This window comes from Cnephaeus nilssonii, assembly GCF_951640355.1.
Source record: "Cnephaeus nilssonii genome assembly, chromosome: 11".
Classification (NCBI taxonomy): domain Eukaryota; kingdom Metazoa; phylum Chordata; class Mammalia; order Chiroptera; family Vespertilionidae; genus Cnephaeus; species Cnephaeus nilssonii.
Genome location: NC_137082.1, coordinates 25,338,997 through 25,364,052, shown reverse-complemented (window position 1 = coordinate 25,364,052; position 25,056 = coordinate 25,338,997). Strand labels below are relative to the sequence as shown.

The following is a 25,056-nucleotide window of genomic DNA, read 5'->3' as shown; positions in this document are numbered from 1 at the left end:
CACTATTTTTCTTCAGTTGAGCTAATCTATATATATATATAAGCCTAATATGCCAAGTGTCCCCTCAAGAGTTCGACCAACATGGAGTTTGATCGCTTGCTATGACATGCACTGACCACCAGGGGGCGGCATGGAACAAAGGAAGGCCCTGGTCGGCAGATGGTAGCCAGGGAAGGGAGGCCCAGGCCAGCGGCCGGCAGCCACTAGGGACCCTTCCTGTGCATGAATTTTGTGCACTGGGACTCTAGTCTATATCCTACCTAAAAATAGACAAATATGCAAATTGACCACACCTCCGACATGCCCACAAGCCATGCCCACAAGCCACACATACCATCCAATCAGAGAGAGTATGCAAATTAACCCATCCAAGATGGCTACAGCCACAGAGAGCAAGGTTTCCCAGGCAACAAAGGGAAACAAGCTTTCCGCCAGCCATTGCAGGCCTAAGCCTCCACTCAAGGTACAAAGTTTCAATTATAGAAGGTAAACAAATTCAAACAGAAATGGCGTCAGAATGGAGCTTGAGAGAGCAGGCCAGGGTTGCCACCGGCAACAGGGGAAGCAAAGCTTTCTGCACACCCTGGCCAGGCCCACCCGCTTAAGGCAACAAAGTTTCAATTATAACCCCAACAGAAATGGCTGCCGCCACGGAGGGAGCCCCAGGCTTGGCTCCGCTCCAGGCTACAAAGTTTCAATTGTAGAAGGAAAATAAATTCCAGATACCAGGGCCTCCGCTTGAGTTGCCAGGGGGTGGGGCCGGCCTGCAAATCACCACAGGCCCCTCGCTCAGGCCACCCCACACCCCAAGGGAACCCCACCCTGATCAGGGACACCCTTCAGGGCAAACCAGCTGGCCCCCAACCCTGTACCAGGCCTCTATCCTATCTAATAAAAGAGTAATATGCAGATTGATCATCACTGCAACACACAATATAGCTGCCCCATGTGGTCAAAGATCCTGTCCCCATGTGGACACAAGATGGCCACCACAAGATGGCCAGCAGGAGAGGGCAGTTGGGAGGCACCCGGCCTGCAAGGGAGGGCAGTTGAGAAGGACCAGGCCTGCAAGGGAGGGCAGTTGGAGGTGATCAACCCTGCAGGAGAGGGCAGTTAGGGGTGACCAGGCCGGCAGAGGAGGGAAGTTGGGGGCAAACAGGCTGGCAGCGGAGTGGTTAGGGGGTGATCAGGCTGGCAGGCAGAAGCGGTTAGGGGCAATCAGGAAGGCAGGCAGGCAAGCAGTTGGGAGCCAGCAGTCCTGGATTGTTAGAGGGATGTCCGACTGCCCGTTTAGGCCCGATCCGGGATCGGGCCTAAACGGGCAGCCAGACATCCCTTGAGGGGTCCCATATTGGAGAGGGTACAGGCTGGGCTGAGGGACAACCCCCCTCCGTGCACGAATTTCGTGCACCGGGCTTCTAGTGTGTGTGTGTGTGTATATATATATATATATATATATATAGAGAGAGAGAGAGAGAGAGAGAGAGAGAGAGAGAGAGAGGTAATATGCAAATTAGGCCAGGACTCTGTAACACAGTGGTTCTCAACCTTTCTAATGCTGCAACCCTTTAATACAGTTCCTCATGTTGTGGTGACCCCAACCATAAAATTATTTTCATTGCTACTTCATAACTGTAATTTTGCTACTGTAAATGAATCGTAATGTAAATATCTGTATTTTCTGATGGTCTTAGGCTCTACAGCAGCGGTTCTCAACCTGTGGGTCGCGACCCACAGGTTGAGTACTGCTAGCAGGGTTGCCTAAGACCCGCTAGAAGGGTCATGGACCAGACAGGAGGAGGTTGCATGCACAGGTGAGGCCCGGAACGGAGACAGAGACAGAGGCAGGGGGGCCTGCCAGAGCCAGTGCAGCAGCTTGGGCGGCCCCAGAGCAGACACAGGCAGGGGGGCCAGGGGATGCTGCAAGTCAGGCGCGGGTCCCAGCTCTTTGCAGGGCACCTCCTTGTGTGATTTCAATCACGCACTGGGCCTCTAATCTATCTCTATATATAAAAGCCTAAGCAACTGAATGACCGAATGACCAAACAACCTGTCGACGGTTGCTATGACACGCACTGGCCACCAGGGGGAAGACACTCAATGCAGGAGCTGCCCCCTGGTGGTCAGTGCGCTCCCACAGCAGGAGCACCGCCGAGCCAGAAGCTGGGCTCACAGCTGGAGAGCACAGCTGCGGCGGCATGAGACTCTCCCGCCTCTGTGGCAGCACTACGGAGCAGCATGTGGCAGCAGCAGGCACAGTGGGGCAGGGATGAGTGGGAGTGGTGCCCGGCCCAGCTTGGGTTCCTCCCTGGCTGCCTGCCAGTCCCCACACTGCCCCATCCCTCGGGGATCGGGCCAAAACTGGCAGTCTGACATCTCCTGAGGGGTCCTGGATTGCAAGAGGGGGCAGGCCAGGCTGAGGGACCCCACCAGTGCATGAATCCATGCACCAGGCCTCTAGTATTAATGTAATGAAAAATAAACCCAGTGACAGTGATGGACAACCTTTTGAGCTTGGTGTGTCAAACTTCGCCAAAAAAACTGAGCATAACTTGGGTAGTGTGTCACTTTGAGGAAAAAACTAACTCCAAGACTCTAGTCGCAAATGTTTCATCCTCAGGAGCAGCAAATGTTTCATCCTCGGCATGCGGCTGCGTGTCATCAGAAATGGCTACGCGTGTCAGTGCTGACACGCATGTCATAGGTTCGCCATCACTAAGATGAGTATGCTTGTAATGTGGCCTTTATCCCACTAGATGGCAGAATACTCTATCGAAGGCACAAGGCTTGACACTATCAAAAATGAAGGAAGAAGTCAATGAAACACCAGATGAAGCAGTAGATAATATAGCAAATACTGTATGGCTTTAGTGGATGAAGTAGATGCCTATTGCATAAAGTTTAAAGTTACTTTATGTACATGTATAAAAACATCAGGAAACCCAAATTTTATCTGCCTACCACATTATAATCAGATTGAAGAAATACAGCTTTACTCAATGTGGCCACAGTATTTTCTATGTTAATGTTTCCCTACCCAGGGTTATTGCTGAGACATATGTTAATATACACGACAAACTATTATGGGCTGGAGTGGATTTGAATGAGTACAATCATCAAATATTTATTGAGCACCCGCCTGGTGACAGGCACAGTTCTATAAGAAGAACACACAGGCAAATTAAAGAAAGCTTAGATGAATGAATATATTCATGACATAGCATATGTTTCAGGATGAAAATTTTGAGCAGAAATATAGAAAGCAGACTCTATTCTTTATTGTTTCACTTTTGATAGACCAGAGAGGAAAGAAGAAGTTTGAGAGAAAAAAAGTATAGCTATATTCAACATTAGGAATCTTACATGTCATCTAGGACTTGGCAAGATGTAATTGAAAACCAATTCCATTCTTTCCTGACTTCTCCTTGAAGAAGACACAACTGCCAAACCATGGCCACAGTTCTCACACCTCCAACCCCCAACCCACTCCCCTCAGTACTCTCACCTTTCATGGGTGTCCTCAACCTCTCAGGCACCAAAACCCTAACCCACTTCTCTACTCCAGCCCTTCCTGGCTTTTACTCCTACCCTGCCTGCTGTGTCCAGGTGCCTTTTATGTGTAACTAGAGGCCAGGTGCAAGAAATTGGTGCATGGGGGGGGGCAGCAGTGTCCCTCAGCCCAGCCTGCACCCTCTCCAATCTGGGACCCCTTTAGGGATGTCTGACCACTGAGATCGGGCCTAAACAGGTGGTTGGACATCCCTCTCACAATCCAGGACTGCTGGCTCCCAACTGCCCTCCCCTGCAGGCCTGGTCCCCCCCAACTGCCCTCCCCTGCAGGCCTGTTCCCCCCAACTGCCCTCCCCTGCTGGTCTGGTCCCCCCAACTGCTCTCCCTGCAGGCCTGGTCCCCCCCAACTGCCCTCCCCTGCAGGCCTGGTCCCCCCTAACTTCCCACAACTGCCCTCCCCTGCAGGCCATCTTGTGGCGGCCATCTTGTGTCTTGGTGTGATGGTCAATTTGCATATTACTCTTTTAATTGATAGGATTGGGTCAATACTGGAATATCCCTAATGAGAGGATCCCAATGCTTTCCAAGGCAGCCCCTTCGGTTGCTAGAGAACACACAGTTGCCATGTTCTCCAGAGTACTGAGGCCTGTGTGTGCTTTCTCTACATAGTTCTTCCTATTTTTCCTTCCAGGGGACTCCTAGAAGGAACCCTAAATGCCCCTCCTACTGGGCAGCCATTCAGTGACTGAGGAAAGCCATCCTGTACATCCCTCCCTGAGTTTGACAGAGATTACCAATGTTCCCCACCAGTTGTCACACTGCCTCAGTTTTTGATTCTCCATTATGTCAGCCACCTGTCTTCTGATGCACTTGTTTCTCATTGTCCAAAAATGAAATGGAATGAAACCGACACCTTTCAGTGCAGTGAACATGGCAGGAAGTTTTGTCACGACAACTAGGTGGGTACTGAGAGCAGAAATGTTAACAAGGACTCGCTGCTGTCCCACCATACCTTTATTTGTCCCTTCATAACACTCCACAATGATATCTCTGGGTCATGTCTACATTTATGTATTTCCCCTCCGTAGTAAATGTTCCTGGAAGGAAGGCCTCTGGCCTCAGTTATTCACTGCTGTGCCCCCAGCACATGGCACTGGGCTTGGCCCATGACAGGCATTTGTGGAAACAAAGTGGCCTGAAATGGAAGAATAGATATTTGAATGTGGGTCTCTTTAAAAGGAATGCAGAAGGCAGAAAGAGAACCATGCAAGAAAACACTACGAGGAAAGAAAATAGCAGCTGAGACATCAATAAACTGGTGTGGGTAGAGGGAAGAAATATAGCATCTCTTGCGGGGAACACAGTGCATTTTTTGGAGGAATTACTTGAAATTCTGTTTACAAAATATATTAAGGAAGGAGGTATTTGACACCAAGAGCAGGGAAAGGGAGAATCCATCGATGGAATAGACAAGTGGGACCTCCAAGTTAACAAACAAAAAGCAAGAAAATAAGAAAAAGGAGTAAATAATGTACATTAAATAAAACACTAATATGGCAGAAAGAAAATAAATATGAGTTATGCTATTGAATTCTTCTGATAAATGACAGATTAAGTGAAGACAAAATAACATAAAACCAAACAGCTGTATGCTGTTTATAGGAAAATGCTAATACATACACACAAAGAAAAATATAGTTTTAGACAGAGATATACCAGATAAATGTAAACAAAAAGAAACCAGCTTATGCCTGGCTGGTGTGCCTCAATGGTTGAGCGTAGATCTATGAACCAGGAGGTCATGGTTCGATTTCTGGTCAGTGTTGCAGGCTCAATCCCCAGTGTGGGGCAGCAGGAGGCAGCCAATCAATGATTATCTCTCATTATTTATGTTTCTCTCTCTCTCTCTCTCTCTCTCTCTCTCTCTCTCTCTGTCTCTCTCTTTCTCTGTCTCACTCCCTCCCTCCCTCCCTCCTTCCCTCCCTTCCTCCCTCCTTCCCTCCCTCCCTCCCTCCCTCTCTTGCTTCCTCTCTGAAATCAATACAAATATATTTAAAAAGAAAAGAGCTTTGGAAATAGACAAGGGAGCACTAAAAGTTAAATGGTTAAATGTACTAAATAAACTCTTACTAGTGCAAGCAATAAGTCCTGCAACACAACTGAAAAGATAGGAAAACCAATAGAAAAATGGGCAAAGGATTTGAACAGGCAAGGCACAGAGTGAATGGTCCAATACTTAACAATGATATGAAGAAATAACCCAACATGTTGGCAACTAGAAAAAAAGAAATAAAAACTGCAATGAGACCCTCTTTGGAACTGAAAATATTAGAATGGCTTACAATGCCAAGCCACGTCTGAGTGCAAGGAGCTGCACACCCTTGTGCTTTGCAGGTGGGCTGGCCTGGAATCGCCATTCTGGAGCCATCTCACAGAAGTCACTAATTCAAGGGTACACATGCCTATGACCCAACAAGCCACTCCAGGGTGATATACGCCCTGTAGTCAAGGAAATTTTTTAACTTAACGTTGCATGTGAAGTCATACATTAGAGAATAAACTGTCACAAGGAAAACATAAAAATCACAATCCTAGAGAGGGACTTCCATATACCTCTTTCAGACTTTGGCAGAAATAGAACATTTTTGCTATAAAAAAATATCAGGCATAGGAGAATTATATCAGGAAATTCAAATTTCGTTCAATTCTATAAAAATTGTAGCCTCTGCTAGTTATCAATGTCTCAGTCATGGCCATGCACATCTCACAGCTACGCCAGCACCCGCACAATGTCTAGCTTGTTGAATGAATGAAATGTTGAAAACCTAACAAAGGCATTGCTGTGGTGAAGACATTAGAAAACAATGGAATTTGAACACTTAGAAGGTGCTTATAGGAAGGTTTTTCCTGCGATGCCTAGAAATACTATAGAGATAAAGTAGTTTCTTTTCACTTATCTGTTTTCTTGAAATTGAGCTTTATGTTTTCATCTCACTCCCATGCCTATTACTACTAGTAGTAGTAATATGCTGCTAGTGCCACAATATCCTCAGCAGTGACTATCTTAAACATGCCTTTGCTGCCTAGAAAGGCCCTGGCATCTTATAAGCTGGCTGAGCACATGTTTTAGCTTTGTTGAGTGTGACCCTTGGCAAGGCCCTTGTGCTCTCTAAACCCTAAATTAGCAATCTGTAAAATAAGGATAAAACCTCCTACCTCACACTGTAAGGCTCAGATGAGGTCATGTCTATTCAACCTTAGTTCTATTACTGCCAGCCCTGCATCCCACAGAGAAAACCAAGTTGCGAATCTGTTACCAGCAAATTTGGAAGGACGGAGCACACATACCTAATATTCACATGGGATTGTAGACAACAGGACTTTATAACGGGGCACAAAAGAGTTGTGGGCCTATTGCATCTATAGGCAACATTTCATGAAGATTTTTAAAAGGTATATTACTACTACCCCACCCCCACAACTTTCACCACCTCTACCAACCTCCACAACCTCCATCGCCTCCACCAACCACCTCCACAACCCCCTCCATCAGGACCACCTTACACGTGCAGACAGCTCCTTTATTTTGTTCTTGTTTGACTTGATCCACATAACAACCTTACAAGGCAGGGAAATGCAGTGTTAAGCGAGTGCAGGGAACTGATCTGTTCTTAATTGAAGAGCCAACTCGAACCCTGAACCGCTGTCCACAACACTATGCTGAGCAGACAAACAATGTCAGGCAGATGTCTTCCCTTGCAGAGCCAAGCTCACCAGTGGGGTAAGGGATGGTGCAGAGCCCAGGTTTTGCGGCAGGAAATTATAAAAAATCAGAGTTTCTGGAAGTTGGCTATTTTTAAAAAAATATGTTTTTATTGATTTCAGAGAGAGGAAGGGAGAGGGAGAGAGAGAGAGAGAAACATCAGGGATGAGAGAGAATTACTGATCAGCTGCCTCTTGCAAGCCCCACACTGGGGATTGAACCCGCAACCCAGCCATGTGCCCTGACTGAACTGTGACCTCCTGGTTCATGGGTCAACACTCAACCACTTAGCAACACTGGCTGGGCTGGAAGTTGACTATTTTTAACCGTCTGCATTTTTGTGTGTGTGTTCTACGTTAATTTCTCTTTAGTTGTTCCTAATTTACAGTCTTGTCAATTCCTCAGCTTTGTTTTTATTCATTCATTTGGAAACTTGAAGCATAGCTGATGGGCTAAAAATGTTTTCCTGTTTTAAGCTCATTGTTCTTAAAGCTGAATCAAAACCATGAAGATGAGAAAGTGGAATCAGCATTCAAGACTGTAGGGGCCCGCTGGCTAACTGGGCTCTCAAACTGCAAGATGAGAATATAAACAGGCCAAATAACAATGGGTAGCAATTGTGCATTCAAAATCCCATTTTTACACAAAGGAATGGAACTTTTTTCCCTTTTGAAGACACTGAATTTATCAATAAAAAATTAACTAGTAATCAACAAAATTTCCAACCATAAAGGATTTTCAAATCATGGTACATCTGTCCTAATGTGGCCACTAAAAACAATGTTGCAGCCCCAACCGGTTTGGCTCAGTGGATAGAGCGTCGGCCTGCGGACTCAAGGGTCCCAGGTTCGATTCCGGTCAAGGGCATGTACCTTGGTTGCAGGCACATCCCCAGTGGGGGGTGTGCAGGAGGCAGCTGATCGATGTTTCTCTCTCATCAATGTTTCTAACTCTCTATCCCTCTCCCTTCATCTCTGTAAAAAATCAATAAAATATATTTTTAAAAAAACACAAACAAACAAACAAACAAAAACAATGTTGCAGGCAATGTGACAACATGTAGGTTCATGGTTCTCAAACTATATGCCCAGGTGCCCCAGAAGAATGCACGGGGGGTGGCAGAGTAATTTCAATTTTTGAAGGAAACAGCAATAGCTAACTTCTGTCAGATAACTTTTAAATCACCAGCTCAAGGTAGTTCAAATTTCTACATTCAATTGCACCACTTGCCTTTTAATGACATCAGTGAATAATGCAACTCATTTGGCAGTTGTCATGACAAAAAAAGTTCTGTGTAAAAATCGATGTGAAACAGGAAATGAGGGTGTGTTATCCAACCTGTCTCCAAGGCTGAAGAAGGTGTGCAGTGCCCAACAGATGTGCACATTTCATTAGGATTTTCTTTAAAAGTGACAAAAATGTAAAATCTCAATTTATGTGTATTATTATTAAATATTTATTAAATTGTTTGGATTGAACTACTTAATAAATGGAAAAGTTAACTATTCCTTTTTTCCTAGGAGGGGCTGTAACAAATACTGAGACACTGGGTGGTTTGAACCAAGAAAGTTCAGGAACTACAGCAGTAGATGAAAAAAATAAAATAAAAACTATACAGACATCGCAATCAATCTTGGTCTTCTCTCTCTGTGTGTGTGTGTGTGTGTGTGTGTGTGTGTGTGTGTGTGTGTGTGTATGTTTAAATAATGGAAGAAAGTACATCAAAATTCAACAGTGGAGCCTGGCTAGGTTGGCTGAGTGGTTGAGCATCAACCCATGAACCAAAATGTCACTGGTTCATTCCTGGTCAGGGCACATGCCTGAGTTGTGGGCTTGATCCTCAGTAGGGGGCATGCAGGAGGCAGCAGATAGATGGCTCTCTCTTATTGATGTTTCCATTTCTCTATCTTTCTCCCTTCCTCTCTTTCTCAAATCAATAAAAACATTTTTTTAAAAATTCAACAGTGAACAGTGGAGATTCGATAGATCTTCCTTTTCCATAGTTTCCTATATTTTAAGTATTACTCTCATATGCTGAAAATAATTAAAGATTATTTTAATTATTAAAATATATCCTATCTAATAAAAGAATAATAGGCAAATTAACCATCACTCTGTTACACCCACAAGCCACGCCCACCAGCCAATCAGGAGTGAGTATGCAAATTAACCCAACCAAGATGGCTGCGGCCACGGAGAGAGCAGGAGGGAGGCTTGGGTTTCCCCGGCGATGGAGGAAGCCAAGCTTTCCGCACATCCTGGCCGGCCCAGGCCTCCACTTAAGGCTACAAAGTTTCAATTATAGAAGATAAATAAATCCCAACAGAAATGGCTGCCACCATGGAGCGAGCAGAAAGCTTGGCTCCGCTCCAGGCTACAAAGTTTCAATTGTAGAAGATAAATAAATCCCAGATACCAGGGCCTCTGCTTGGGTCGCTGGGGGGGCGTGGCCGGCCTGCAAACCACCACAGATCCCTCGCCCAGGCTGCCCCATGCCCCAAGGGAACTCCCACCTTGATCCGGGACACCCTTCAGGGAAAACCAGCTGGCCCCCACCCATGCACCAGGCCTCTATCCTATCTAATAAAAGAGTAATATGCAGATTGACCATCCCTCCAACACACAAGATGGCTGCCCCCATGTGGTCAAAGATCCTGCCCCCATGTGGACACAAGATGGCCACCACAAGATGGCCAGCAGGGGAGGGCAGTTGGGAGGGACGAGGCCTGCAAGGGAGGGCAGTTGGGGGCGATCAAGCCTGCAGGGGAGGGCAGTTAAGGGTGACCAGGCCGGCAGAGGAGGGAAGTTGGGGGCAAACAGGCTGGCAGGGGAGCAGTTAGACATTAATCAGGCTGGCAGCGGAGTGGTTAGGGGGTGATCAGGCTGGCAGGCAGAAGTGGTTAAGGGCAATCAGGAAGGCAGGCAGGCGAGCAGTTGGGAGCCAGCAGTCCTGGATTGTGAGAGGGCAGTAGGACATCCCTTGAGGGGTCCCAGATTGGAGAGGGTGCAGGCTGGGCTGAGGGACACCCCTCCCCGGGGAAGAATTTCGTGCACTGGGCCTCTAGTAAACATATAAACATATAAACATATATGTCCTCAGGTGAAGATTTTTAAAAGATACTTTAAAATTTAAAGATTATTACAAATAATTTCCCAAAGGAGCACATTTGCCTCTATGAATAAAAATATCTGTTGAACATACCAGAGTTTCATTTTGGGTGAAGGTGTTATTGTACTTTGCTCCTTCTCCAGTTCCCTGCCCCACACTGCGGTTTTGAAGAAACCTGTTTCTATGTGCATCTCTCCTTCGTGTTTTTTTGTTTTGTTTTGTTTTTTAAACAAAACACCCACTTCCCACCCTTGCAGCCTTCAGGAAGGGAACTTGGCTTGGGGTTTCCAGCAGACGGGGCTGCTTAGCCTAACAGCTGGCAGATCTAGTAAAGATGAGGAGGCAGGGAGGGGTGGGCTGCCAATGTCACAGGCGCTGCTGCCGGAAGGGCCATTCCTCTGCTCCTGCTTCATGGTGGAAGGAATGACCTGCAGCAGCCCGCAGGTCTGAGGTGAAGGAGACCATTGGAAACCTGCCCTGAGGAAACTCACACATGAAAGCACCCCTGAGTGCAAGAGATCTGGGTGTTTGCTGGTCTCTGCTGCTCTCAGAGTCCCAACTCTGAGAACCCACATTTTATATAACTTAGAGCAGTGGTCAGCAAACCGCGGCTCGCGAGCCGCGGTTTGCTGCTCTGTTGACTAATGAGTTTGCTGACCACTGACTTAGAGAGTTGTTATACAACTAGGGGTCCCTCGGCCTTGCCTGTGCCCTCTCACAATCTGGGACCCCTTGGGGGATATCGGAAAACTGGTTTCAGCCCGATCCCCACAGGCCAGGCCGAGGGACCCCACCAGTGCATGAATCTGTGCACTGGGCCTCTAGTATGCATATAAGATCTTCTGTTAATCTCTTCCCGCCCTCCCCTTTTCCCCCTTCCCTCTGAGATTCATCAGTCTGTTCCATGTTTCCATGCCTGTAGTTTCTGCTCCTGCGTTGAGCGTCTGCCCCCTGGTGGTCAGTGCTCGTCATAGCTACTGGCCAGTCAGCAGATTGGCCAGTCATTTAGGCTTTTATATATAGAGATTGAGACATCCACATACAGTCTTCGTTATATTATGAGAGAAAGCAAACCCAAAACATTGTTCTCTTCCTAAAAAAGGCCATTTTTAATTTACTTTGTATTTGTGATCATCAGGTCTGTTTCATTTTTTAAAATTGTATTGCACACGTATATTGTACATCTATTAGACTGTTTAGTCCTCACACCAGCCCTATGAGTAGTACTATTATATCCACTTTAAACAGACCAGGAAGCAAGCAGGCAGAGGTTGAGTAACTTGCACAAGGTCCAATATCTGGAACAGGCGGAAGAACCACAATTTGGGATTGATCTTGGACAGTGTGGGTCCAGAGGGCTCTTTAAGCAAGACACTGTCACTGCCTCTGGGGACAGTTATTTCCTGATCTCAGGGCATCCTTACATCAGGTATGAAAATAAGACTGCATTCTTTCAAAATCCCAAATTATACCTTCTCTAAATTTTCTACGAAGTATAGCCATTCTGTTCTCAAAGCTTTCACAACAAAGTGTTTATATATTCAATTGTGTTCTCTATTCTATTGTAACATTTATTATATTTTGTTTGTCTGTACAAATCCCTCTCCCCCACTAGTTTGTGTGCTCTGTAGAGATAAGGCCAAACATCGTTCTTCTTTATAGCTTCATTGCCTGGAATATAGTAGGTTCACAATCAATATTTGATGACAACATGAAAGCTGATGTTCCACTAATAGGAGTTGCTATTGATGCTGTGCCTGTATCCCCTCGACCCACCCTGGAGGTCACCTGCAGCTAGTGCCTGTCCCCGCTGAAGATTTTTCTGATTCTCTCTACCTAAAAGTGTTTTCTAACTGCTGGGGAATGCTTGGTCAAAGATGGGGCAGATGGATTTCACCAAGAAATTAATTCCTGGGAGCAACCTGCATCCAGTGAGGGATGGGAAGTGGTGGACAGATGCCCCGGCTTCCCTGCTGGGACAAGTCTGAGGTGTGTTCTGCAAAGTCCCTGAGGGCATCCCCACCAGAACTGGGCCCAAGCTGCCCACAGCAGTTACTGTTCATTAACATACCCTTTCTTGACCTCTCTTCCTTCCTGGTCTCAGTACTCTATTCCCTCAAAGCCACATGGAAGTTAATTCTGCCAATAACTTAAATGAGCTTCGAAGCCAACTTTCCCCCAGTTGATCCCTCGGATGGAAGGCAGCCCAGTTGGCACCTTGTTCTCAGCCTTGTGAGAGCCTGAGCAGAGGATGCAGCTAAACTGAGCCCAACTCCTGACCTCTGAAAACTGTAATGTGTGTTGTTATAATCTGTTGAGTTTATGGTAACTTGTTACAAATTTTGGTATCTGTAAGTGGGGTGCTGCTGTAACAAATACCTAAACACATGTGTATTAGCTGGCTAGGGCTACTGCACTGGGTGGCTTAACAACAGATTTATTTCTTATAGTCTGGAAGGTGGAAGTCCAAGATTAAGGTTGTCAGCGGGTTGTTTCTTCTAAGACCTCTCTTCCTTGCCTTATAGATGACCATCTTGCTATGTCCTTACATGGTCTTTTCTCTGTGACTGCTTGCCCCTGGTGTCTCTTCCTCTTCTTGTAAGGACATCAGTCCTATAGGGTTAGGGCTCCAGCCTTATGACCTTATTTAACCTTAATTGCCTCCTTAAAGGCCCATCTCCAAGTGTAGTCACACAGGGGTTGGGGTTTCAACATATGAATTTTGGAGGGACACATGCAGTTCATAACACAGGAGTGTTTGTAACCAGGAAGTGGGTAGAGGCTGAAGGAATTTTGAGGAACATGGTAGAGAAAGTCATGATTGCCATGAACAGACTCTTAGTAGAAATCGGGACTTTGAGGATGCCGATGGTGAGGCTCAGAAGCAAATGAGGAACATGTTACTGGAAACTGGAGGAAGGGAGTCCTTGCCCTGTGGTGGCAGAAAGTTTAGCAGAATTGTCTCCTGGAGTTATGTGGAAAGCAGAAGCTGGAAGTGATAAACATGTCCACATATCTAAGGAGATTTCCAAGAAAAGCATTGCAGGTGCTGCCTGGTTCTTTCTGCTTACAGTAATTGCACGAGGAGAGAGATTGATTGAAGGAAGAACTTACAATTTAAAAAAAGAAAGAAACCAGAATCTCATGTCTCAAAAAACTCTGAGCTTCTCCAGATGGCAAAGATGCAAAAATGAAGAGCTGCCTCTCAGGAAAGCATGTTCTGCGGGTGTGATGGTACAGCTGCTAAAACTCAGAAAGACCAAAGTTCAGATGAGGCAATCACACAAAGGCCTTTGTAAGAAATTAAGGGTGTGCCTCACAGATCTCAGTGAAACCAGAGAACCTCTGGGGAGCTGAAGGGCATCTCAGCAGGAGGCCAAGGACAGAGGGTTTATCTTAAACACATCAGTGGAGATTGCTCTTGCCTGATAGAGTGAACCACAGTGAAGTCCACACAAGGTTTACAAAGTAATTGAGAAGTTGTTTAAATAGAAACTTTGCTAGCTTGGACTGCAAGGGACAGAGATATTACAAAACAAAAGGAGGCTGTCAGACCCCTCAATAGAAAGCAGGCCGATAACACCACTCTGCTTCGAACACAGGCTACCTTTCATGAACAAGAAGAGCAGAACCAAGAATCCAGAGGGTGGAGCTTGAGCCACGGAGGTTATTCCTGAGCATTGACGCCTAATTGAGGGACACCCAACATTCGCCAGGTGGGTTTCACAGGGGTTCTGGACTGGTGACTCCTTTTTACCTTTCATTTCCCCTGTTTTGACTGGAGCGTCTGCAACCATTACTCTATGTCTGTCCCACCATCTCATGTTGGGAGGGCTGGAGGCCGATGCTCAGCACTGTAGTTTCACAGGTCCACAGCTGGAGAGTAACTGTGCCCTAGCAGCTGTGAGTGGTAGATCACTCAAGCCCCTTATCCACACCTAACCCCAATTTTACTTTACAATGATGTCCTAATGCGAGGGTGGGGGCCCTTTTTTCTGCCAAGGGCCATTTAGATATTTATAACATCATTCACTTAATATAATTCACTTAATATAAATATAGGTTGCTATGAAAAAAAGCTCCTAGATTTATTGAATTTCAAGTTCCACCTGCAGTTGCCTTGGCAGGGCCAGACCAAATGATTTCTTGGGCCTTATACGGCCTGCAGGCCGGATGTTCCCCACCTTTGCCCTAATGGTAAGATGACCCTCAGGGAACCTGGGGTTGGGGTGAATGTATCTTGCATGTGGGAGAGACAATGGGGAGCAGAGTGAACAAGCCCTAGGGTGACGCCCCCTGCTGGGGCTCCCAGCTTGTGTAATCCCCTTTCTATGAGCGAGGGCAGGACCTGTGCTTGCTTCAAACCAACAGGACATGGTAGAGGTGATGGGATGTCACTTACACGGCTCTGTTCTACATGACACAGCATCAGTGCTGGGATATCATTTTGTGATTCTGTTATGGTAAGTACGTAAGACTCCAAGCAGAGTGGCTCTCACTCTCCTGTGGCCTTGAAGAAGCAAGCTACCCTGAGTTCCACAGAGATGAAGTGAATTCTGCCAACAGCCTAAAGGAGCTGGGAAGTGGATGCTTCCCCAGTCACGCCTCCAGAGGGCAGTGCAGCCAAGCTGATGGCAGTCTGGGAGCCCTTGAACAGAGGTACCCAGTTAAGCCTGCCTCCATTCCAGACTCAGAAAAACAGTGAGATAATAAATGTGTATTCCTTTAAGCCATGAAGTTTGTGGTAATTTGTTATGCAGCAATGGAAAACTAATACAAAGATTCTCAAAAGGAAGTGGATTATGTGATGATAGCAAATGCTTAGATTTGTGCCATCTCAGGCACAGTTTTTTTTTTTTCCACTGAAGTTTTAATGTTATTGGTAATAGCAGGAGCATTCAAACACTTGGATAGTGATGTGCTGCTTAGAAATGATCAAAGTATTGATGAATTGCCTTCTCACTAGTTTATACAGAGGCAACAATACAATGCTTATATTTACTGATACAAGACAAAAATGATAAAAATTCTAGGAGTTGACAGTGCCACAAAGAAGCCTACAGTGGCCATCTTAGTGCCCCAAATTCTATAAGATGCTAAATGAGAGTAAAATTAAATCTTTCAAGTTCCATGCATGTGTGGGAGTCACAGAGAGAGCCGCATGCTTTTTCTTTTGACTTAGAAGTGTTATTTTCAGTTAGGTCACCCCTGCCAGGAGAGAAGCTCCGGGGCAAATAAGGCATTCCTGACAATATCATCTCCCTTTATATAGAATTTTCCAGTTATCAAAGCACCACCATCCTCATTTGACAAGTTCAGCTGACAGGAGGTCAGGACAGGCCACTCAGCGAGAAACCAACAGAAGTCGGGAGAGAAGCTTGTGATCTGGAGGTTTGCTGTTTAACTTCACATAAGATCAGCCCAAGGAGCAGCCAGGCCACCCTGGAGACAGGTGAGCAGCACGCATTTGGGCATTTATTCACTTGCTTCTTGGTGCACACTTTCATTGACACTTCCTATTTAAATGTTCTGCCTACTTCACATGAGAAAACTGTGTGGATCACGTGCATAATGAAAGACTCTGCAGAAGGCTCTGAGTCCTCTACAACTACAAATAAAGTCATATGGCGTGCAATTTAAAGAAAATTCTGAATAGGAACAGCTGAAAACCCAAATCAATACAGAAGAGAGAGTTGGTTGCAATCATAGATTTCCATTCAGAACCAGCCTGTCTGAAGTTCACAAATATTGAAAAACTGGCATTTGGCAAGACATAAAGCATTGTACCCTTCTTCCATTGACTGCTTTTATGTCATGATCTCTTGTCTCATTTTTCCTTTTAAATAAAGACAACTGGACCAAATTAGAATTGTTGGTTCTACTTAAATAACTGTGCCAAAATGGCTTTAAATCTGCACAATTCTATGTATTCACTCCTTTCTGTTGATTTATTCACAGCTTCTTATTTTCAATGATTGTTCTAGCTTCTGAGATATATTCTGCATAGTTTATAATATGTAATTCTCAGTGACTTGGATGATTTCTCCAGAGAAGACACTTCCAAACAGTGGGATCATCCAATCTACATGGTATACTTTGGCCCCTTAAACCTTTTACTTTCCCTTTTCTAAGAGGCTGGTAGAGACAATAGGATTCTCTGGAACCGCCAATGTGTCCAAGAGCTGCCAACAGTGCTAACTGCACTCATGGGATTTAGAGAAAAAGAGGACCAGTCTAAAGAAGTTTGGTGAGAAAAACAATTGATTAACTCCACTCTTTCTGGGGGAATTTTGACCTAGTTGACCATTGTTTGTCATTTATTGTCTGGTTTTATTTTATTTTTTTTCTCACAGGTAAAACTGTGCCTGAAGTCTCATTTGCAGAAATACAGGACTGGATCTATACTCAAGATGTATTTTCCAGTCACCCCCCAGATGGCATTTAAGCATCTATAACAAATATTTTCATGTCATAGGGACAGGATGATCACACATTTGGCATTAGGGTTAGAAAGTGATAAAGTGAGTAGGAGCATCATGGGGCTCAGGAACTCAGTACTTAGCAAACCTTGCTCTAACTCTCAGTGGGGCTTTTAAATTCTGTCATAGAGGATAATAAGCCAGCTCATCCAGAAGATGGGAAAAATGAGCTAAATGGTCCTCTTTAGTCCTACGTCCACTGAGCATGGTGGATTATCATTGAGATGGGAGCTTCCTCCTTCACTGCTGGCCAGGACCTGCCACGGCCTGGACAAGTGAAAAATCATGGTGAAATAACTGATACCCTGTCTTCACCTAATAATGAACATGCTCTCTAAAAGAGAGCACTTATCCTGGGCCTTCAGCTAGAATGTTACACTAAGACTCTAGAATGTTCTAGAGTATCCTTCTAGAATGGCCTCGTCAAATGATAACTGTACTCAAGGTGGTTGTCATTTGGGCATTTTTTCCCTTTACCATGATAACCAATAGCAGAGGAATTTTCTGAGTATACTGAACACTCCATTTTCTAGTTTTTTATAAAAACTTGGGATATGAGAAAACTAATGAAACCAAAAAAGGAAATTCTTCCCAATCCCTACTTCTTTTCAGATGTGGTCTACTCTATTATTTGGTATATGGTATACCTGTATATGTGTACATCTATGCATGTGTGTATATACGCATATGTATAAAATTATTTTAAAATATATTAATACTAAATTTTATATAAGAGTTCAAACATTCAGAGGGCAAATGCAAAACAATAAAAGATAATCTAATTTAAAGTTTAATCAAAAGTTATTGCCAATATTTATTTACCAGAAGGGGTGGGTAATATTCTTCAATATAAAGATTAGCAAACATCACTTAAAGTGCAATAATTAAGCATTAGCCTACTCTTGGGGGCATATGCTCAATAGTATGATACTGCCTATTATTAACCAGTAGAGTTGGTTAATTAGTCAGTTTCTATTAACTCTCAATCAATACCTGTTTAAAATGGAAGGTCCTTTTGTTCCTAAAGATTTACCTTTTCAAATATCCATCTTTGTATATTTTACATTTATCTGGCTTATAAAGTTTCAAAACCCTATCAGAAAATGAAATTTATAAGATACAGGATCAGAAGACTCTGCATTGATCTTTAGGTAGAACATATTCACATATTCAATACCAGAACAGAATGACCAAATGATGCGCAAACAATGGAATTGCAATTCTAATTTAGTCAGCTCAGATGACAGCTTATAAATAAGCTTTTCCCATAATTTATTAACTGTGATCCTACTTTGCCTCCTTTAAAAGAATGCATCCACTTTTAATTTGCCTATCATTTAAATACAATCTAGTCAATATTCATGTTAACATAGAATAAGGTATTCATGTAGCTCAGATGTCTACTAATATAATGAGCAAGAGATATAGAATAGAATCTGATCTATTGGGATATCATAATAAAAATTCAGAAATGTTTAACTACTTTAAGGAGCTTTTGGGGCAATTACTTGATAATCTATGGAATTCTTATTCTGAGGTACAGAAGAAAATGGCTGCATTTTCTCTGTAGAAACTTAATGTACCTGAAATTTATTGGATCTGAGTTCCGCTTTAACACAATTATTTTCATGACAATTTCTTGCCAAAAATCTACTAGCCATTTCTTTAGGGTAATTATATCTTATTTCATTACTCAAATGATTCACTTTTATTTAAAATAGCTGTTTCTTATACTATAGCAACAAATTTGAACATATATGTATGCATGCATATATAAATATATATGATTACATATATAAAACCTGTATATGTGTAAATCTATACATGTGTATATATGCATATATATAAAATTATTTTAAAATACGTTAATACTAAATTTTATATAAGAGTTCAAACATTCGGAGGGCAAATGCAAAACAACAAAAGATTGTCTAATATAAAGTTTAATAAAAAGTTATTGCCAATATTTACCAGAAGGGGTGAGTAATATTTTTCAATATAAAGATTAGCAAACATCACTTGAAGTGCAATAAACGTTTCTGAGTTTGTGATTTTATTTTATGTGTCTGATTTTAAAAAAATATCTCACATGTAAAAGCTGAGGATCCTTTGCATATGCTGCCATTTATAGTAAGTGGTGAGCATTATAATCATTGAAAAATAATTGTGGCTAATCTGTGGATATTTAAAAACAAATACACTGCGTAGGCATTTTATAGTTTGCCTTTAGAGATGAGACGCTTCATCAAATGACAACCTGCTTCTCAAGTCAACTTAAAGCCAAATCCTCGTCATACCTTCATGGGAGCCAGCTGGATGGGTGTGATGCATGAAGGGTCCACCATGGGCTTCGGCCTGTTGGCCGTGTCTGCCAGCAGACTATGCCACTGCTGTGGCAGGCCGGTGAATTTCTGTTCCTGTGGATCAAACCCAGTGTGAACCCTGTGTTCAAAGTTGGATGGACCAGATATTTCAATCTTTTTCTTTTTCTTTCCAAACATGATGCAAAGACCTGGGAAAGGCAAACAGAAAAGAGGCAGCTGTTTATATGTTGCCAGCAGAAGACCACAGGGAAATTATTAATTCATCCACAGTTAATCTTTTCAGTAGTTCCTCTATATACCAGCTACAAAAGATGAAAGTTGGGTTTTCAGGGTGTGTAGTTAATTTCATTCAGTGTTATGGTTGTTTTTGTTCTTTCCTTGAACTTGCTGTGTGGATTATAGTTCCCTGCCCCTTGATTTTGAACTTGGCCATGTGACCTGCTTTGACTATTAGACTGTGGATGGAAGAAGACAGTGTGGCAGTACAGGATGCCCTGTGTGTTTCCACTTTCCATCTTGTGCTCCTGCCACTTGGCATGAAGGTCTGTCAGGTGGATGCTGCGACCTCAGCTTTGGTTCTAGAAGGAGAGCTGCAGGAAGCAGACACAAATCCCACTTCAAGTTGGAGCCAAGTCCAACTGAGCCACAGCTGACTCATGAGGAAGAAATAAATGTTTTTAATTAAGCCTCTGAGACTTTGGACTTGTTTGTTATGTGGTGTTATCAAAGGAAAAGCTGACTACTACACAAGAAAAAGTACTGCAAAGTTTGGTGCACACTTGCAATCTAAAATACTTGTGTGGAAAAATATAATATGTGCACAGAGTCTTCCCTCTATATCCCCAGGTTTCACATCCATGTGGATCAAAAGTATTTAAAAATGTTGAACTGTGGCTGACAAGTACTATGTAGTTAGGTCTACTATGGTTGTGTCTGTACTATAGTTGTGACTGTACTAAACATGTACAGCACAGAGTTTTTCTTTTTAGTTGTCCATAAAAGACACAGTATAACAACTATTTACACTGCATTTACATTGTATTAGGCTTTGTAAGTAACCCAGAGATAATTTAAACCATAGAAAAAGATGTGTGTAGGTTATATGCAACTACTATGCCCTTTTCTATAGGAGACTTGAGCATCCATGGATTGTGTTATTTGTGGGGATCCTAGAAACAATCGCCTCTGGGTACTGAGGGATAACTAACTCTACATGAACAATGGAGTTAAGAATTATATTCACCATATAAAATTATTATTAGAATTAAACATTTGTAAAAGACTTTGAAAAGCACCTAGCACATAGTAGGTACTACAAGTATTAAATATACTTCTGGACAAATATACAAGGAACTCGACTGGCATTACCTGCAGGTAGCTGGGGGAGAGGGGATGGGTAGGGAGGGAGACCCACTTTTTACTGTGTATTATTTTTAGAACTTTTTATAATGCATTTTACAAGTTTGAAACCATGTAGTTTACCTAATTAAAACATATCCTGTAACCAAAATACCTCTCTAGAAAATGTGTAAAATAGACACTGTGAGCTTTATGTCATAGAAACATGTAAGATAACCTGGGCTTGAACTCCAGGTAAATCACCTATTCTCTGTAATATTGAGTAATTGGTTTTCCTTCTCTAAGTGATTGTGACCAGGACAATCATGATCACTTGGGAAATCCTGACCAAACTGTGATGCGCATCATATGAGATGATGTTTGGCTTCATTGTTGCTTTGATAGGGAAGCCTTATCTTAGCCCTCAGACTTGAACAGGTAGACTATACACCTTTTCAGCTCTATGTACCTATTCTTCACACCATATATCCACTTGCTGTCAGTTAATTATGGGTGACAGTGTGCCTGGTGTCTGTTTTTCCTACTAGAATATAAGATCCATGAGAGAAGGGATGCTGCCTGCTTGTTCATTACTATTTGCCATTTTCCAGCACACAGTAGGACTCAAGAAATATTTGCTGATGGACTAAAATTACCAAGAATACATTTGTTCAGAGAATAGCACCTGGAGTCAGAGCTCCATATATGTTAAATCTTCCCTTGCTCTCTCCCTTTCTTCTTTCCCTCTCTCCTCTTCATCCTTCCTTAAAATTTCTTTCTTTTTTTTTACACGTATCCCTGCTTGGTGAGCAGGATCTTCCGGTTGCTTTCCAGTTTTCTGGAGCTCCTATTACATCCTCAAAATACTAGAGGATGGGTGGCTTATGAACAATAGCACTTTATTCCTCACAGTTCTGGGGGCTAGAAGTCCAAGATCAAGGTGCTGGCAGATTCAGTGTGTGGTGAGGACCTGCTTCCTAAATGGCTGTAACCTCACCATGTAGAGGGGACAAAGGTGCTCTCTCAGGCCTCTTTAATAAGGCTCCACCCTCATGAGCTAATCACCTCCCAAAGGCCCTACCTCCAAATCCCATCATCTTCTGGGTTAGGATTTCAACTTATGGATTTTGGAGGGTCACATTCAGATCACAGCACTGGATATATATTCTCTCAACAGCAGTCAGATCCTTCACAACTTTACTTCCCAGACTCTATCAATCAAAGTCCTTTCTCCCATCCATCCTGGTTGTTACTTCAGACTAATTTAGAAAACTAAATAAGGTGCTAATGAAAAACTAATGAAATATAATAAGAGCTCAAAACACCTTGATATTGCTTCTCCTGGCAAACATAACTATATGTTTTTTATTCTTTAAGTACATTGCTACCAGTTGTTAACAAAACTTGTTCAACTGATTTTAAGCCAAGGGCAAAGAAGTGATGGAACCCAGCTGTGGCAAATTGTCACAGGAATGACCCCTGACGCTTCATGCCTCCCAGTGTTCATGCCCCGGGGTGGGCCTCACCCACATGGACTCTGGACCTGAATATGTAACTTGCTGTAGCTCATGGGACAACTGAAACCACAGTGACACAAGGATGAAATGTGCTTGCACATTGGGGCTTTCCCTCCTGCTGCTCTTGGAACCATTGCCAGTATGAGAGTCAGGTCATCCTGCGGGAGATGACAGACCATGTGGCCCAGGCACCCGTCAGGCCAGCAGCCACCAGCCTGGGAGGCAGAGACGCCTTGCTGAGCAGCAGCTGGCCACGAGGAGCCCATGCAAACCAGCAGAAGAACCACCCAGACAAGCTGGACTCGAAGTACTGGCCTACAGAATCAGGGCACAAATAAATGGCTTTGCTTTAGGCCATTATACTTTGGAGTAAATTGTTGCATGGAAAAAAGCTAACTGTCAGAGGAAGCAAAAACCTGATTATTTTCCCATACCTTGCATCTTCAGATATCCATTTTTCTCTTTGTTTTTGCTGCTTCACAGTCTCAAGTAACAATGTCCAATCCAGTAGCTATATTGACTGTTATACAATTGTGTTACCTCAGAAGAGTCTTGGCTATTACACTCCTGTCACGGTGGTTGAGGGCCTGCAATGTTTTCAATGGCCAGGAAATTATACCAAATAAGTAAGTTGCTCTGTATTCCATCTCTCCGTGTTATTTAGTGAAAAAAAAAAATACATTGGAAAATATAATTTGGTCATGTGTTAGCTGAGTCCACTTGACATTTTAGTAAACCTTATGACCATTTTTTAAAAAAACAACAATTTAGAAAAATCATTTTAGAAGAGTTCTTTTGCATGCATTCATCTGAGCAAGCACTGAAAATGCTAAGCCAAGTGTTTTTTAGAACCAGAACAGAAACACCTTACTATTCCCTTCCTGATTATGAATTTCCCAGTGGTTGCTATGCCATTCAAGTGGGGGAGTATAAAAAAGAAAATTTTAATGAATTAATACTGTTCTTGTTTTTCAATAAGACACTTGTAGTGAGCAAACCCACAGCTGAATTAATTTACCTATGTTGCATCCGGTGATACTATACACATGTAACCTAAATGTTAACAAATACAGTTCAATAGTCTAATAAGTTTGAGTTAAAGAGTTATAGAGGAAGCAAGTGAAAAGGAAAATATAAAACAGTTCCAACTCCTACGGCAGCAATCCTGTGAAGTTCACACTAAATGCAGAGAGAGACTCTCCATGCTATAGGGCAGCCCCCAGTGATGGCCATTACTCTGACAGCAGTGAGGACCCCCCACTCAGGGGAAAGGTGGACAAAGTCCTGGTGCTTTTTAGCACCACGGGGCAGGGGCCACATGGTAGGGAAGTGAAGACCTGCTTGGATGATGCTTCCTTCTCTCTGATGTGTCTCTGCCTGTCCCTGGCATGGTGCGAAATGTTCAATGTGTATGACCTCATGTAAAATGTGTATGACCACAACCCTTTACGTGGGGTCCCCAACACCACCCAGGTGTGATTTGCTCAGAGACCTCACAGGACCCAGCATATGGTCATGTTCATGGCTGTGATTTATTACAGTGAAAGGACACAGAGCAAAACCGGTAATGGGAAAGGGTGTATGGGACGAAGTCTGGAGGGAAGCAGGCACAGCTCCCAGGGGTCCTCTCTGGTGGACTCACACGAGACGGGACTAATGCTTCCAGCCCTGAACTGTGACAGCACTGTGAAATGAGGTCTGCCAGGGAAGCTCAGAGAGGCTCGGTGCTGAGGATCTTACTGGGACCGGTCACATAGGCACCGTCTGCCTGGTCCGTGCCAAAACTTCAGACTCCAGAAGGAAAGCAGGGGTTCAGCATAAACTATACTGTCTGCATAAACTGTTCAGCCACACTGAGCCATTCTTATCGGGGAATGATGGGAGCCCTCCTAAACCCCAAGTTCCCCGATGCCAGCCAAGCGCCCACCAGACAAATAGGGGTTTCTTAGCTAGCAATCCCGGGCCGGCTGTGTCAACTCTTTTCTGCACAAGAGGTGTTTCTGTCATATCTCCATTTTACAGAAGCTCAGAGCCCGGGTTAGACACTGGCAAAGCTGGGCATTCAGAACCTCCAAGTACCTGCTCTTCATCACTGGGCGACGTGTGGCTGCCCTGCATCTGCCTTCGTTACTGGACACACCCCTGCCCTTCCTAGAAAACCCTGCTCCCCTAGAAATACAGGTTGGCTCTAACAAGGTAACTGTGAGATTCTGGAGGTTTCTTGGCTCCTCTCATGTCTCTCTGGACATGTCGACCCTTTTTCTGAGACTGAGTAGACCTGTCACTGAGCAGGGAAGGCTGGAGGAGAACCCCTCACAGGGAACAGAAGACCCTTGCTATTTAGCATCCTTGCCAACCCAGCGCATGGAATACTCGTCCCGCTCCTGAGTTCCAGCAGACCCTCCAGAACCATTTGATAGTGTGGATGGAAAAGGGGCCACATGCTAACCCTGACAAGCTCAGGGCAGGCCTGCATGGCAGCCTTACAAACTCAGAGACCTAACGTAACCACATGGTCTGAAATGAAAACTTCCTAACTAAAAGCGAGTCATGGTGGGTAGTCAGTCCTAGGCCAGTACCTTCCTTGACAAAGGTTTATCTCTACTTACCTGAGCCTGTCTATTGTCATATTGCATCTAAAATAACATACCTTTGGAAAGTCAGCCCCCTGGGGCAGAATCTCCCACCAGAGCACAGAATCCCTCATTGTTATTGTGTTCTCTGCAAACCATCTCTATGTGCTGTAAATGCCAGTTGTTAACTACCCACCAATGTAAAAGAGTTATGTGTCTATCAGTTTTACTTCTTATCCTATCTCAGAGATTTCCCTGCTTTTCTTTATCCCGCCTCCCTAGTCTACCCCCAATGAATTTCATGTAACCTTCCTTATGCCTCCTTCTTTGATTGTGATGTATAAATAAGGTGCAGAACTGCCATTCTCTGGAGCGTTTCCTCAATTTGTTGAGGTTTTGCTTCCTGGCAACTGTCAGTTTGGCTCAAATAAACTCAGAAAAAT

At 43.8% G+C, this 25,056-nt stretch overlaps 1 protein-coding gene across 1 annotated transcript in view; it reads right to left on the bottom strand.

The window, feature by feature from the left end:
- PAK5 (p21 (RAC1) activated kinase 5) overlaps positions 1–19,362 on the bottom strand; it is a gene marked incomplete at both ends in the record, with an annotated part of 97,958 nt that extends 78,596 nt beyond the window's left edge. Inside the window, one exon of the mRNA XM_079783302.1 lies at positions 19,159–19,362. Coding sequence (XP_079639428.1) covers positions 19,159–19,362 — 204 coding nt within the window. The remainder of the gene's footprint in view (positions 1–19,158) is intronic.
- Between the last annotated feature and the right edge of the window lie 5,694 nt (positions 19,363–25,056).